Below are 17,756 nucleotides of genomic sequence, written 5' to 3' on the forward strand. Positions count from 1 at the left end.
AAAATCATTGTAATTTTAGAGCAGTATAGAAAGGTACATTAGCTTTCAACCAGCCCTATCCTCTGATTTTAAAGATTTTATTTATTTATTTGACAGACAGAGATCACATGTAGGCAGAGAGGCAGGCAGAGAGAGAGAGAGAGGAGGAAGCAGGCTCTCCACTGAGCAGAGAGCCCGACGCGGGGCTCGATCCCAGGACCCTGAGATCATGACCTGAGCCGAAGGCAGAGGCTTTAACCCACTGAGCGACCCAGGCGCCCCTATCCTCTGATTTTAAAATAGATTGTATTCCATTGACTATTTGCAAGTGACTCTGTAGAGTACGTGGTGCTCTGATGTGAAGTTTCTTGAACTAAGAAGGGATGCTTTTATTCATGTTTGGTTAACCATTTCCAGAATAACATTGCTAAACACAAACTTTGTACAATGTTTGATCCATGATTCCTATCAGCTTCTTAATAATTGAATGTTTCTGCATGAATGTTGGAGAATATATTCATTGAAGTGTGGTGGTCACTTCAGTGGAAAATGTGGTGTATTTCTACATATGAAGGTGATTACACCACACTCTTCTCTGTGGAGAAGTAGTAGTCCAGATGGGGGATAATCATGGAAAGGGAGGAGGGATTGACATATTCAAGAGGTATTTAAAAGCATAGCTGATAGAATTTGAGAACTAAATGCACAGGATGAAAAAAAACAACAACAAACTCAAGGGCTTGAGTAACTGGATAGGTTACTAAACAGAAAAGACTAGAAGTACTTTCAGTGGAGGGGAGCAAATTTCCATGTAGAGTCTTATAGGGAACAGTTATACCTGAGTATGTATCTCTGATTAATTCACATAATCATAATTGGTCTTGTTTAAGTTTTAAATTTAATACCATCTGATCATTATTTATCTCAAATAGAGCCTAGTAACAAATTTTATTTTTGCCACTATTTACTCATAAAAATGAGCATTTTGCATGTTAATGTAATTTGTTTTATTAGAAACCATGATTACAGTTGACTTAAAAAGCTAAGCAAGTAACTTTTAATGGTGCAAGCAATAAAATGAAAAGGTCTCCAATTCAAATTTAGTTTCTAAATCACAGATCTGTAAACATTTCCAAATGAGTTGGTACCCTGCAAGTAATAAGTTCAAAATATTTATTTAAAGTAAGTAATAAATAATATTTATAAATGCATTGTTCATAAGTAATAAATTATTAGTTTAAACAATAAATGGTATTTCTTTAAATTCAGTAATCAATATTCAACAAATACTTATTAGACTCTCACTAGGTCCTAGCCAATGTATTGTTAGACATACCTCAATAAACAAGATGTGAGCCCTGCTCTTTGCAACAACATGGATGGATCTAAGTGAATCAGAGAAAGACAAATACCATACGATTTCATTTATATGTAGAGTTTAAGAAACAAAATAAACAAACAAAGGAAGAAAAAAGACAAAGGACAGCTTCTGGTTGCCAGAGGGGAAGTGGACAGGGGAATGGGTGAAATAGGTGATGGGGATTCAAGAGTACACTTATCGTGATGAGCACTGAATATTGTACAAAATTGTTGAATCATTATATTGTATACCTGAAACAAATATAACACTGTACGCTAATTATACTAGAATTAAAACAAAAATTTAGGGGCCCTTGGGTGGCTCAGTTTATTTAGCGTCTGCCTTCAGCTCAGGTCATGGTCCCAGGGTCCTTGGATCAAGCCCTGCATTGGGCTCCCTGCTCAGTGGGGAGTCTGCTTCTACCTCTCCCTCTGCTGCTCCCCCTGCTTGTGCTCTTTCTCTGTCTCATATAATCAATCAATCAATCAGTCAATCAAATCTTGGGAAAAAACAAAATAAAAAATTTAGCTACTTAATTTGAAATAAAAATATGAATAGAAACTAACTGACCATGAAAATAATGTGTGCCTTTTTTGTAGTAATTCTTATAATTTTGTGGTATACTTCTAAAAGGAGGAATGGTACAAAGAATTACTAACAGAGAATGAGTAGGATAATGGCTGTAGGGTATTTATTTCATTTTTTATTCCTTAAAAACCTAAATGACGGGTGAAAGCTTTTTTCTTTAAAGACAGCTAGAGGGATGCCTGGGTGGCTCAGTCGGTTGAGCATCTGCCTTCAGCTCAGGTTATGATCCCAAGGTCCTGGGATTGAGTCCCACATCGGGTTTCCTGCTTGGTCGGGAGCCTGCTTCTTCATCTGCCTGCCGCTTATGCAATCTCTCCCCATTTGTGTACTCTCTCTCTCTTTCACACACAAATGAATAAATAAAATCTTTAAAAAAAGTTTTAAAGGCCTCTAGAAATGTTTGGTTTTTCTAATTGTGGATCAAGTTTCTGCTATGTTTATTTAATTTTAGCTATGTCAATGGACTGATCAAATAATTATCAATAATATTTAATAGTAGTTCTTATATTAAAACAAATATTGAGGTAACTAAATGTTAAGCTGAAGTTGATTTTTAATGTTAACGGAATATATTAAATATCCATGTATTGTGTAAAACCCTATGGAAAATATAGAACTTCTCTAAGCCTTTTTTTTTTTTTAACATTTATTAAGCTTCAGTTTCCTCATCTATAAAATGGAGGCAGCGTTCTCTAAATTGCATGGGTTATTTAGGGTAAGATGAAATAATGTCTTGTAGGGCATTTAGTGTAGTACCTGGCACATAATAACCACTCATTAAATGGTAATTATTATTATTATTGTGACTGTTGCTGATATAAATAAGTTAGTGCCTTTTTGGCTCTATACCAGATAAAGAAGACTAGTCTTGGTGGTAATGATGCATGACTCATAAAGATCTCTTTCTCAGAAAATTACTTTTTAAAGAAAAGAGAAGAAATAAAAACACGTAAAATACCTCTAAAAAATTCTGAAATAGGGGCTGAGTTGGGTTATTTATTTGTTTTGTTTTGTTTTTTGGCAAATTCTACCATTGTTTCTTGCAGAATGGACTTTTAAAAAGTCTTTATCTGTGAGGGCAGATATCCCATGTAGTCTGTTTTACCAAAAATGAGGTATGACAAAAATTATGGTGTGTATAAGGTTTGGGTTGTTGTTTTTTTTTTTTTCCTTAGTGATACTTGCCATTGATTGACTGACTTAAGTCTTATAGTAAAACAAATAACTTAATCTGACTATATGCATATGCAATCTAACTGGACACTCCCAATCTTCATCTGCTTCTGACTCTGAGTGATAGCTTCTGATTTACTGAAAGGCATGGGTTTGTATATTTTAATTATTAGATGTGATAAGAAAACAATATGTGTCATGATCTGCCAGTCCTATGTTATTAACAGCAACAGGCACAAGGATATACTAAAGACAGTGCATATACACAATGTGCCATTAGAAAACTGTAAATGTTGATTGATTTTGGTACTGTATTTTCACTATGACAACAATAAAAAAGTAATAATTGTAAAAACCTGTTCAGACCGGTTTCTGACATTCACGAGTTGCCAGAAACTATTTCATTGCATAAAACACCTCCCTGACACACCCAAGACATTCAGAGGCATATTTAATTTAGTATTCAAGGGTCTTTGATTCCATACATTTATATAACAAAGTAAGTATAAAATACAGAGAGTCAGGATTTGTATGAGAAGGGAAGGAGGAAGGAAAAAGAAAGAAAGATAGCTGTGAATGTGAGCATAATAGATGTTATGTTCTGTGACCTGAGGACCATAGGAAGGTCATCTAAAAATATTTAAAATGTTCTAGTCAATGTGGAAAAAAAGGAATGGCTGTCTAATATCAGTGAAAATAGTTATAATGTTAAGTATAATGCTTTTAATAATAGTGAAAATTCAGATTTGGTATTGACAGAATACTTCTGATATTTAAATATTCCCTTAAAGTCTGAAGTAGACATATCAATTAAAAAGATGCTATCCTAGGCTGGGGCGGTGGGTGGGGTGGGCTGGGGGTTAGCTAATAATAAACATACCACATGATGCAAGGTAATGAAAAAGAAATTAGGTATGGCATTATTTCAAGTGTTTTGTTTATAGGGACATGCTGCAGGCAGTCTCTATTGAGCACACCAATTTTAAAAAATTGATAATTTTTCCTTACAGTTACTTTTCCATTTCTGGTTTCTACGTTATTGCATAAGGAATTAACTATGATCCCTAAGTCATATTGAACTTTGTCCAATAGAATGAACTTTGTTTTCTTTGTTAAAGTTCCTCAAATAGTTTTTAAATGTTTCTTCAAAATTTTAAAAGTTATACAGATAATGTTGATTAAAAGTTAAACAAAGGAGAGGCTGTCACCAGAATGCATTAGTCATGGAAATGTCATTATATTTTGTGAATATTCCATTATCGTTGGCATCGCCACATTGGTAATAGCCAATACATCAGCAGCATGCAGAGGTCTCTTTGTCTTTAGCATCGGATTAATGTTATACACAGCATTCTAATGAAAGGGATTTTGCAGACATAAATGATTAATAAGTAGCAGAAATAATTTAGTGCTCAGCATTTCGTGATTTTTTTTTTAAAGATTTTTATTTATTTATTTGACAGACAGAGATCACAAGTAAGCAGAGAGGCAGGCAGAGAGAGAGGAAGGGAAGCAGGCTCCCTGCTGAGCAGAGAGCCTGATGCGGAGCTTGATCCCAGGACCCTGGGATCATGACCTGAGCGGAAGGCAGAGGCTTAACCCACTGAGCCACCCAGGTGCCCTGATTTTTTTTAACTTAAAATATCTTACTTTGTTATTGAAACAACTGTTTAAAATAGCTTAATCCTCAATTAACTTGGGAAGAAGAGAGTAAAAAACTTTTTTGATCAGGAGATGCTAAGTGGGTTAGAAAATGTGAGCTATAAAAATTCACAAAATAGAGTAAGTGGATAATTTAGATTCAGGGGCTGTTCAGTTAAGTTCAAGACAAAACACCATAATAATAGTAAATATTTTAATCAGGAAAAAGGGAAATTAATAGCAGGATCTAAAAGGTGTTAATAATGGCAAGATTCTGCTTCAAGACGAGATGAAATAATAGGGACCAGATTTGCCTTCAGATCTGAAACAGATGGAAAAACGGAACAATGTACAAAGCAACAATTTCAATAGGCTGGACCTCAGGCAGTGAAGGATAAGGGTCCCTGAAGTGTAAGAAACAAACAGGGTGAGCTTAGTAGTTGCCCTGGAATACTGCCTTATAAAATTTTCTAGGCTTTGCCACAAAAAGGAGGAATCCAGGGGTAGTCTGCAGAGTTATAGGACTAAGGGGACAAGATGAGAGTCTGAGAAAACCAAGGTGCTGAAGTTTGCAGGCCAAAGTACTGAAGGGGAAAGAACCCTGGTTATGTGCATGGAGTTCTTAGTTTTCACTGAGTACTGACCAGCCCATGTGTGTGAAGAAACTATCCAAGGCTAGAGAGAGAGTCCTGCAAAAGGCAAAGGTGAATGATGGGAGGGGCTTACACATAGCCATCAGTAGTGTCTTTTCCCCCTACTAAACTAAAAACCTCAAGACCCACAAATGCTTGGGTAGAGTACACAGAAATGTCTGCCCTTGGCCTTGGCCTTGTGGAATGATTGGTCTGAGCACCAGGCCCTGCCCAACACAACTTAACAGCAAGAATCAGAAAGACCAAACTGCTTCCATGTGCATCCTAGGACAAAGCTCAAAAATATAGGAGAACAAATGTCCAATACCCAAAGAGGTAAAATCTCAGTGTTTGACGTTCAGTAAAAAAAAAAAAAAACAAAAAACCTGTAAGACATGATAAAGGGCAAGAAAATATGACACATAATTAAGAGACTAAGTCAGTAAATCAACTAATACAGAAGTCTTGCAGATGTTAGAATTGGCTGACTAGGACACCAATACATTTATTATGGCTGTCTCCGTGCATTCAAAAGGTTAAGCAGAGACATGGGAGAGATTCAAAATGAACTAAATCAAACTTTTAGAAATGAAAACTGCAATGTGTGAGAAGAAAAGCACCCTGTTTGGGAGTAGTAGCAGATTAGAAATAACGGAAGAAAAAATAAGTAAATTTGAAAACAGCAGTATCAATTACTCTAAAATGAAAAAAGAGGGGCGCCTGGGTGGCTCAGTGGGTTAAGCCGCTGCCTTCGGCTCAGGTCATGATCCCAGAGTCCTGGGATCGAGTCCCACATCGGGCTCACTGCTCAGCAGGAAGCCTGCTTCCCTTCCTCTCTCTCTGCCTGCCTCTCTGCCTACTTGTGATCTCTCTCTGTCAAATAAATAAATAAAATCTTAAAAAAAAAAATAAAAAATAAAATGAAAAAAGAGAAGAGGAAGTCAGAATAAATCAACAGGGCACCAGTGCGCTGTGGGGGAAAAATTAAGCATCTCATGTGTACTTGTGCCAGAAAGATTGGAGAGAGAGCATTTTAGTGGCTGGGAAAAAGCATGTTAAAAAGTTAATGATTAAAAATTCCCAAATTTCTTAAAAACTCTAAACACACATATTCAAGAAGCTTAATAAACCCCAAACAGAAGGAACATGAAGAAACCATACAAAAAGTATATCATAATCAAATTGAGCAAAAGCAACATAAAGAGAAATACCTTTAAAGCAACAAAAATGAAAGAATTCTGTGCAGAGGAAGAAATATAAGAATTACAGCAAATTTCTTGTCAGAAATAAAATAAATGAGGATATAGTAGAGCAACATGTTTAAATGAAGGAGAAAAAACCTATCAACTGAAATATATTTCAGAATAAAGGCTAGGGCGCCTGGGTGGGTCAGTCAGTTGAATGTCCCACTGTTGGTTTTGGCTTTGGTTTTGATCTCAAGGTCTTGAGATAGAGTCCCTATCTGGGCTCTGTGCTCAAGGGAGAGTCTGCTTGAGATTCTCTCTTCCTGTCCATCTGCCTTTCTCCCACTCTAGAATAAATAAGTAAATCTCTAAAAAGAAAGGAATAAAAGTTGAATAGAATGTCTTAAATTGTACAATAGCTAAAAGAAATTACCAGATAATTCTCACAGAAGTAACAAAAATCAAACAGCAAAAAACTCTGTCATGGGGTTTCAGTTGTATTAGAGCACTCTATTCAGCATGTAACTGGAGGAAATATAATGGAGATATTGAAATAAAAGTAATATTCTCCCTAATAAAAATATATCAAACAGCAAGATACTGGACTTAAAAATCAGCATACAAAATCAGATTAAATGCAAATAGTCTATGCCATTTAGAAGGAGATTTTCAAATTGAATAAAAAAGCAAGACACTATACACTGCCTACAAGAAACACACTTCAAACATAAAGATAGCTAAAGGTCAAAAGTTAAAAGATGGACAAACATTGGATTGATTATATTAACATCAAAGTAGATTTTAGAGCAAGGTAATACCAGAAAAAAGGAAGATCATTCCATAACGATAAAGGGGTCAGTTTATTCCTACTTTAAAATATTCTTTCTTGTAAAATACTTTTTTATAAATATATATGTGTGTGTATGTATATATATATATATATATATATATGCAAAAATTTATCGAGCTACAAGGAAAACTTGACAAATACACAATTGTAGTTGGGAATTTAAAGATCTCTTCAATAATTGATAGAAACTTTTTAAAAAGGAACAGAAAAGCTGTAACAACATAGATTTTAGGGGAGTTATTTTTTCTTAGAATATAGAATATTTTAAAATAATTGTCATCCAACCTGACCTTTTGAGATTTATAAAGTACTCAAACTAACAATAGTAGAATACATGTTTTTATCAAGTGTACACAGAACATAGACTGGTAAATTCAAAATGATTAAAGTCATAAAGAATGTATCTTCTGACCATAATAGAATTAAGCTAGAAATCAACAGAAGGATCACTGGAATATCCTCAAATATTTGGAAACTAACTGGCACATTTATAAATAATCCATAGGTCAGAAATGAAATCAGTAGGGGAATTTCATAAATGAATGAAAATGAAATAATGTATCAAAATCTGAGGCATCTTGCTAAAGCAATGTTAGAAGAAAGTTTATAGAACTAAATGCCTATATTAGAAAAAGAAGGTTTCAAAAGCATGACTGCATAAAAAGAAAACCGATTCTTAAATTAAAAATACATAGGAGAAATCGATAATTAAGAACAGAGGAAAAATCACTGAAATAGAAAACAGTAAAACAATAGAGAAACCAAGATAAGAAGATCAATAACATTATCAACCTTGAGCCAGATGATCAAGAAGAAAAAGAGAGGAGATCTGAATTACCAATATGATGGAAGAGAGAAATGGCATCACTACAGATTCTAAAGATCTTAAGAGAATAATAAGGGAATATGATTTTAAAGAAGCTTTATACCAACAGATTTTCCAATTTTGGTTAAATAGACAAATTCCTTAAAAAGACAAATATTATCAAAACTCATTCAGGGAGAATTAGGTTATCTGAATAGTTCTGTTATATATTTTAAAAATTGAATATATATTTAAAAATTTTGCCCCTAAGAAAACTATAGTCCTAATATGGGCTTAAGAAAGAAGAAAGTGTAAATTCTTTACAAATTCTTCCAGAAAATTGGAAAGGAGGAAATATTTACCAACTCGCTGAAACCAGCATTACCCTGATACCAAAATGAGACAAAGACATAACAAGAAAACTACCAACCAGTGTTCCTCATGAGCCCTGATGCATATATTTCTTAATATAGTTTTGGCAAATCAAAAGGACAGTACATCACAACGAAGTGGTAAATCCCAGTAATGGCAAAGTTGGTTTAATATTCAAATATCAATCAAATTACTGCATCATATTAGCAAGCAAAACTGGAATAAAAATTTTTTGTAACCCCAATAGAGAAAGATCATTTGCCAAAATTCAAAATCCATTGCTAGTAAAATCTCCCAACCAAGCAGGAATAGATGGGAGTTTTCTCAACTTGATAATGGCATCTACAAAAAACAATTATGTAACTGGCCTCATACTTGTATTAAATTGCTAAGGCGGCCGTAACAAAATATCACAGACTGTATGGCTTAAATAAGACATTTGTTCTCACAGTTCTAAAAGCTAGAAGTCAGAGATCTAGGTGGTGAGAGGGTGGATTTCATACTGAGTCCTCTCTCCTTGCTGTATAGATGGCTGTCTTCTCCTTAAACATGTGGTTTTTCTCCTGCACATGTGCTTGTGTGTATCCAAAATTTCCTCTTCTTATAAGGAAATTTAGTCATATTGGATAATGGCCCACAATTTTAATTACATCTTTAATGACTTTATTTGCATATGCAGTTATATTCTGAGTAACTGGAGGTTAGGACTTCAATGTATGAAATTGAACGGACACAATTCAGCCCATAGAAATACTTAATGGTGGGGCGGCTGGGTTGCTCAGTGGGTTAAGCCTCTGCCTTCAGCTCAGGTCATGATCTCAGGGTCCTGGGATGGGCCCCACATCCGCATCCCCATCTTGCTCTCTGCTCAGCAGGGAGCCTACTTCTCCCCCCCACTCTCTGCCAGCCTCTCTGCCTACTTGTGATCTCTCTCTCTGTCATAAATAAATAAAATCTTAAAAAAGAATTTTTGAAAACAAGCCACAATAGAAGGAAATATTTGCAAATCAAATACCTGATGAAAGACTTGTATCGTGAATATAAAAATAACTCATAAAACTCAATAGTAAGAAAACAAGCCAATTTTAAAAGTAGGGAAAAGAGCTTGACAGACAGGCATTTCTTCTTCAACGAGATATGGCTTGCAGTTAGCACATGAAAAAATTATCATCATTACTGATTAGGAAAATGCAAATTTAAACCACAATGAGGAACTGCACATACCTATTAGGTAAGAAGGCTAAAAAATTTTTTTACTAACCAGAACAAGCTTTACTGAGAATAGGGAGGGACTGGGCACTAATACATTGCTGATGAGAGTGGGAAATGTTTCAAGCACTTTGGAAAATATGTATCAAATTTTAAGAATATTAAATGCACACTTGTCATATGATCCAGCTATTCTACTCTTAGATGTTTATTCAAGATAAATAGAAAGCCTAAGTCCATACAGAGGCTCATATATTCATAGCTGCTTTATTTGTAAAAATCAAAAACTGGAAAAAAAACTAAATATCCATCAATAGGTGAAAGAATACATAATTAAAATGCTACTAGGGAGATCCAGTGAAGGTTATGAGGAAACTTTGGGGAAGGATGGATGTGTTAATTATCTTGATTGTGATGATGGTTTCATGGGGGTATATATGTCAAAACTTATTAAATCATACACACTTCAAACATGTAGCATTTGCTGTCTGTCAATGATACTTCAATATAGCTGTTTTAACAAACAATATGCTTAAACCCATGATAGGATCTGTATAGGATAATGAATACTTGCTATATTTTCTTTTTTTAAAAAATGTACTTCAAAATAATTATAATAAAGAATAAGATCAATTTGTTGCCTTTAGGGAGTTAACAGTTTTCTGAGAGATTAAGGTTGATTTTATCTAAGAATTGGGAGAATTGAGGTTTATAGGAAAATCAAACCCTATGTTAATAGAATCCTATTTTAAAAATTCAGAGGAGGAAAAGTTTGTTTATGATTGAAAGAAAAAGCCATATATTCATGATAGAGTTGACATTTCCAGCATGCCTTAAAAAGTAGACATGATTTCAGCAGAGGAAGATGAGACAGAAATTCTAGGTAGGAGGAAGAAGAAGAACAAAGGCAAAGAGTTGAGAGGTGGTGGAACAAGTTTTAGGAATAGCTATCAGTACAGCTAGAATAGAATGCTTGGAAAGATCTTGTGGAAGATAAGCTTAGGAAGAGTAGGTGGGTGGGGCAGATCAGACTTAAGAGGATATACCAAGACAATTCTGTTTTCCTCTTTAAATATTTCTTTGACTCCCACAGGTAGAACTAATCAGTATTGACTGTGTTTCCCTGGCATTTTACTACATATCCTTTGGTAACACCTGTCACGTTTTATTGCATCTTGTGTGTGGCTTTACCCTTAGGCACTCTCCTATTAGAAAGGACAATATTCGACTCACTATAAATACTCAATAACAGGTGCTTCCCCACTTTAAAAAATAGAAAAGTCTAGGAGCTTGTCATGATCTCAATAGGCAGGTGGAATTTGAACTGGTCTTGGAAAAACTGAGTAGGTTTTGGATGAGATGGAAAGTAGACAGAAGGGTATTTCATAGAGCGGAGTGAAAATGTCCATAGTAAACAGGGGGAGGGGTATATAAGGAGTACTGAGAATTGATGTTTACAAGAAAACCAATTTTTGTATTGGTTATTATTCAGCCCAAGCAAACAAAGACACATGCTCCATATTTACTATGAAAACTACATGGGTACAGTAGAGCTCTCAACAACCAGAAGCAAAGAATTTTATAAGTTACTAGCAGAATATATCTCTCTCTGCAGAACTATGTTTATTTTTCTTTTCTCTTTAGTTAAGATTTATATGTATTATACAAACATAGAATTAGGAGTAGTATTATATTTGCTATTGGCATTGCATTCTATTGTCATTATGAACCTTTGGTAGCTCATGAACCATTGGTTAAAAAGGATTGTAAGGGGCACCCGAGGGGCTCAGTCTGTTAAGTGTCCAACTGTTGATTTTGGCTCAGGTCATGATCTCAGGGTTGTGAGATGGAGCCCTTGTCAGACTCTGCTCAGCATGGAGGCTGCTTGAGATATTCTCTCTCTCTCTCTCTCTCTCTTTCTCTCTCCCTTTGCCCCTCCCTCCATGTATGCATGCTCTTTCTTGCTCTCAAATAAATAAATAAATAAAATCTTTTAGAACAAAAGGATTGAGAAAGAGTGAACCAGAATTTCAGCACTTTGAGGCAGGCTTGTGCTTGATTTATTTCTGTACGCTACAGCATGATGTTCTACAGAGAACACTATATAAATCAAAACACCAGGATTTGAGGGGCGCCTGGGTGGCTCAGTGGGTTAAAGCCTCTGCCTTCTGCTCAGGTCATGATCCCAGGGTCCTGGGATTTGAGCCCCACATCAGGCTCTCTGCTCAGCGGGAAGCCTGCTTCCTCCTCTCTCTCTGCCTGCCTCACTGCCTACTTGTGATCTCTGTCAAATAAATAAACAAAAGCCTTGGAAAAAACAAACAAACAGGATTTGAATCCCACTTTAACTTCAGAATATGTTTAATGCCTCTAAAAAGTTAGTTCCCGTATGAGATCCTCTTTCATTATTTATTAAGTTGGTATAAACACAGTAATGACTTCACATTGTTAATGTGTGGGTTGCACCAGGAAACAAGGGAAACGTGCAGCCCCTTGCTGCCGTGTTGTCCATCTCACATGGATGGATAGCATAATGCTACGGAGGTTGTAGGTACTCACCTGCTTACCGAATGAAGCAATACATGAGTGACTGAGAGCCTTTGAAAAAAAAAAGGTTATGTTATATTTCTGTTATGGTGTTAATGCATCCAGAGAACTGACTGTGAAAATAATCTTTTTCCTGGTCATCTCTGTGTGTTTGAGTAAAAGAACAATGGTAAAAGTTCATTTTTTCTTGCATTATCTGCCTAAAAGATACATGTGCTAAATATGCTAGAAGATGGCATTTTGTTTTCCTTTATCATTTAGTTTGTATTTTAATTTAATTTAATTTAATTTCAGATGTGCCTGGTTACACATAATAGCTGGTTCTCCCAAGTATTCTTAGCTCATCCTGTCATAGCAATGTGCCTTGGGACAAATCAGCCTTCTCTTGCTGACCTATCTCCTCCCATGCAGATGGAAGTATTTCTCGTAATTTAAAGATCATTCTGGAAGAATGTTCATGGTTTACAAAAGTAGATTTGTAACTGCTATTTTTATGACTTAGAAAAGGAGGTTAAAACATAATAAAATATGAAGAAGTCATACCTTAAGAAGAGAATTTTGGGTGTTAAAACTGTATTCTGAAAGTAAATGTAGTTCAAACAATAACCTGTACTAATTTGTTTCAAAGAAAAGGTTTTTAAGAGACTAAGATTTATTCAAATTAGCATACCATTTATAAATAGTTTCATAGAATGCTCAAAACTAAGCATATTAATTACAATTTGGATTACACCATTGTTTTACACAGCAAACTCTTCAGGTTGATTAGAACAAAACTACCAAATGAAATTCAACGCAATCTGTATTATAGGAAATGAATTAGAGAGGCTCAAATTTATTTTAGGTATGCTTATAAAATCTTTATGGAAATAGATGCCACTTTGTAAAAAGAAAGAATATAAAATCTTAAAATTCTTTCTCCCTCCCTCCCCCCTCCCTTCCTTCCTTTCTTTCACTGAATCTCTTAGTCTGCATGTCCAGCGGCTTTTAAGGTAGTTTTGGTGCTTAGTGTTTACTGTTAGTATTTTCATGAAAGTATTCATTGAATATTTGTGGTATTTAGGAAAAGGAAACTTATGATCCAGAATATTTTACAATTCAGAAATTAGAAGATAAGATCTAGGAAAATCTAAGCATGTTTTCAAAATAAGCTCTAATAATTGAAAAGCTATTTATGATATATTCTGAAAGGCAAATTTGTTGACTTCATTTTTTCAGAGAACTCATTTTTTCAGACTGTTAGGAAATGTGAGATAAATTTCTAGCTTCTGCTTTTTTTTTTTTTTTTTTTTTAATAGTGTATGCTACAAATGCTTCAAATCCAGGGCTAAATAAACAAAAATTTGATTCAGGAATGCTTCTCATTTAAAAAATAATCCTGGAATCCTGGGGTAGAAAGGAACGTTAAAGTTTATCTTTTCCATCTTCCTACTACTGATGAAAACCTTAGTTCCAGGAGAGTAAACTGAGTTTAGTGTCTATAGCTTAAAAAAAAAAAAAAAAAGAAAGAAAGAAAGAAAGAAAAACTTTTTTTTCCCCCCTTCTATACTTGGTACAGGAAGTACTCAATAATTTACACCAGGGAAGAGTCATTTCAACATGGCATGAGATTTATATATTATTGTAAGTTTATTAATTAACATTTCAGTTCTTCTTTAACTAAGTAGGGTGGTTATGGTGAATCTTGCCCTGCAAACTGAAGATGTTCGGAGCATGTAAAGCCTCACCCCAGATCCTGACAAATTCACCCCAGTGATGCTACCCTAGGTTTACCATTGGGTAGAAATTTTCGAGGAGATTTAATGGACACAAGTTTTAGAACAAAAAGATTGGGTAGACACATATTTCATTTGAAGATAAAAGCAGTACTTTGTCCCATTGTTCTAATTTGGTTTTGAGCACATTATTCATTTTAAAAAATTCAAACAGACTTAAAGTTACTTATGTTTCCTTCTTAGAAGTTGGGTTTTGAGGCATAAGTCAGCTAGTTTTCTTCTTGGAACACCCTTCGTCTTTTTGGAATCAATCATTCTTTCTTTAAACAGTCATTTATCTAACATTTGTATATTCCAGCCATAGTGGTGGCTTATTAAAATATAGAATCAAAAAGACTTGGTTACTGTCCTAAAAAGGGAGGTTATTCCTTGAGAAGTTACGGTATACAATCATTGCTCCAAATTTTCCCTTGCCATCTGCAGTTATCATTATAAAATTTAACACAGTAATCATATATTGTAGAAAATACAAAATGATAGAACCCACAAGAGTGTTTCACTTCATTTATTTCTTCACTTATTCTACAAGTATTTATTGAATATCTACTATGTGCCAGACACTGGGCTGTGTGATTGGGATACATCAGTGACTAAAACGTTCAATGATCCTACCCTCGTAAGGATGATAACCTAGTAGATGAGGTGAATAATAACCAAGAAACATACTAAACAAATTACAGAGCATGTTAGAAGGTGATAAGTGTTTAAAAAATTAGAAATAAGGAGTTATCTCTTTAGATGTAGGGTATCATGTGTGTGGGAAGGACAGAAGAAAAGAAGGTATAATTTTTTTTTTTTAAGATTTTATTTATTTATTTGACAGACAGATCACAAGTAGGCAGGCTGGGGGGGAGAAGCACGCTCCCTGCTGAGCAGAGAGCCCCATGCAGGGCTCTATCCCAGGACTCTGGGATCATGACCTGAGCTGAAGGCAGAGGCTTTAACCCACTGAGCCACCCAGGCGCCCCAAGAAGGTAAAATCTTAAACAGTGTGGTCAAGAAAGACCTCATTGTGAAGCTTTCTTTTGACCAAAGTCTTGAGGCAGTTGAAATAAAAATAAAAGTCCAAGGAATAAAGTAATCCTAGAATTTGAAATTTTAAATTGAAGTCTGTTTTGTTACTTGTTACTTCACAACAAGAAGATGCAGATGATGATAAAATCAGAGTTTTTGCTTTTCTTTCTTTTCCTTCTTATTAGTTTTGACTTAATGTCTATTTTTTCTACTTAGCCAAAATAAATGTATTTCATGGGATTCTTGTCCATTCGTGATAAGAACAGGGTTTACTTTGAAAATCACCTCTTGACAGACCAGGGCAATGTGTAGCATAATTTCATATAGTTCATTGTTTCTAAGAAATGTAAAAATCCAGAAGACACAGCATAAGGAAAGTAATCACGCTATTTTAGTAGCGATGTAATGGGATAGATGGCAGCTGCGCTCGTGGTGAGCACAGCATAGCGTATAAACTTGTCAAATCACTAAGTTGTACTCCTGAAACTAATGTAACATTATGTCAACTATATTCAGATAAATAAGTGGAATAAATATGAAAGCCTATGTAGTGCCATTCTTAGAATGACTGTTTGTTATCTCGGTTTGAGCAACAGATCAACTTATTTTCTCTTTGAGTCATTGAATCCTAGATTCTGATGAGAAAGTTTTATTTTCTTAATATTCTTGATTGATTTTAGCATGGTTTAAAAATACAGGTATTGTTTCTTACAGATTGTGTTCCTGGTGTCTGCATATGCAAGTCCCCAACTCACAGAGGAGAGCTGTTCGGCCATGGCTGCTGTCACACATTATCTGTATCTTTGCCAGTTTAGCTGGATGCTCATTCAGGTTGGTACCTCATTTCTTCCTCCCACCCCCTCCTACTTTCCAGTGAATCTGCATGGAGTGTTCTTCCTATCTGCTGTTCTTCATACTGAGATGGAAATGATTCCATATATCCATTACCGCATTCCCAGGAGATTGATGGAAAGAAAACTTTATAAGCTGTACAACATTAGAAATTATAGTGAATTTGGGGGAATGAGAAGAAACCTAGAAGGGGTAGAAATTAGGGAGTGGTGGGAGATGAGGCTTGTGATGTGGGGCCTGTAAACCACAGCAAGAAATTTGAACTTTGTTCTAGGGGAGGCCATAGAATTAAACAAGTAACATGGTAACATTTGTGTTTGAGAAATATCTCCCTGTTTGTAGTGAATTGGTGACAAAAGAGTTGACATCAGTGCTAATTAAGTACCATTAGCTTATCCCGGCAGGAGAAGAAGGCGGTGTGAACCTGGGACTGGCAGAAGAAGCCAGGGGAGTAGGACGGCTTTTGAGATTTCATTTTTCTTTTTTCTTTCTTTTTTCTTTCTTTCTTTCTTTCTTTCTTTCTTTCTTTCTTTCTTTCTTTCTTTCCTTCTTTCTTTCCTTCTTGCTTTCTTTCTTTCTTTCTTTCTTTCATTCTTCCTTCCTTCCTTCCTTTTTTTCTTTCTTTCAGTATAGCAATAGAATGTAGAGATTGGTTAAGAAGAGTGCAGAAGGTGGAACCGAAGATGTTTCCCAAGTTTCTGGTATGAGTGGCTGGATAGATGGTAGTGTCTTGAAGTGAAATAATGACCCCTGGATATTGCAGGAAGGTTGATGAGAAATTTGGGACATACGGAGCATGAAGTGCCTCCAGTGTGAGACTTCCAACAGGGACTTGAGAGAAGGAGGATACACAGGACTAAAGCTCAGAACAGAGATTGATACATCGCCTGTGCTATAAATATTTTAGAAAATTGTTGACTTACAATATTGAAATATGAGTCTGTTATTTTTGGAAGAGATCACCTGGGGAGAAAGTATGGGGTGAGACCCAAAGAGTCCTAGTATACTCTTCTGAGGAACTAGTAAGTGTTGGGGAGAGACTTGAACTCTCCCTTTTCGGACTAAAATCCCAAATTCCCTTTATTGTCCTATGCTGATTTGCTTGATAAAGAGGCAAATATGAAAGTTGGATCCAATTCAGTAGTATTAATGTCATCAATTTAATGGCTCAACTAAAGGAAATGTTGCCTTTGGTAATGCTTTCTACGTAGTAGTGTTGTTACATCTTTCGTATGATAGAAATAGTTTTATATTTTTTTAGTATGCTTATGAACTATTTTATATAAACAGATGCATTCAGTCATTTGCATATTCTTCTTTCTTGTTGAATAAAAGGATGTGGGGTGTCCAATGTACAGCAGTAACGAAAGCATGTGAGAATACCATACAGACTCATGGAAGGGATATTTTCCCAGGTATGATATTATAGTTGTAGGGAGAACTGCACTGAGTTATTTAGTTAATAGAACTAGTTGCAATAATTAGAGCCCTGAATCTGGGATTGAATTCTGGTTTTGCCACTGTCTTTGTAAACTTAATCAAGTTACTGACTCTTCCCAAGTTTTATTTCTAAATCTTCATATGAAGATAATAATTCCTTCCTCATAGAATTATTATTTCATAAGTCTTAAATAGCTCTAATTATGGAAAGTTTATGGTATTCTCAAAATCCCTCCCAAATAAAAAAGTAAAGCTAAATCTCAAGGATATAACATAAAACTTAATATTTGCTAAAATTAAAATAGTATTTGCTAGATTCTCTGATTGCAAAATTT

At 35.1% G+C, this 17,756-nt stretch overlaps 1 protein-coding gene across 1 annotated transcript in view; it reads left to right on the forward strand.

Moving 5' to 3' along the window:
• ADGRV1 (adhesion G protein-coupled receptor V1) overlaps positions 1–17,756 on the forward strand; it is a 548,798-nt gene that overhangs the window by 345,688 nt on the left and 185,354 nt on the right. The window contains exon 85 of the mRNA XM_047730885.1: positions 15,844–15,960. Coding sequence (XP_047586841.1) covers positions 15,844–15,960 — 117 coding nt within the window. The remainder of the gene's footprint in view (positions 1–15,843; positions 15,961–17,756) is intronic.

This window comes from Lutra lutra, chromosome 5 (assembly GCF_902655055.1).
Source record: "Lutra lutra chromosome 5, mLutLut1.2, whole genome shotgun sequence".
NCBI classification, from domain to species: domain Eukaryota; kingdom Metazoa; phylum Chordata; class Mammalia; order Carnivora; family Mustelidae; genus Lutra; species Lutra lutra.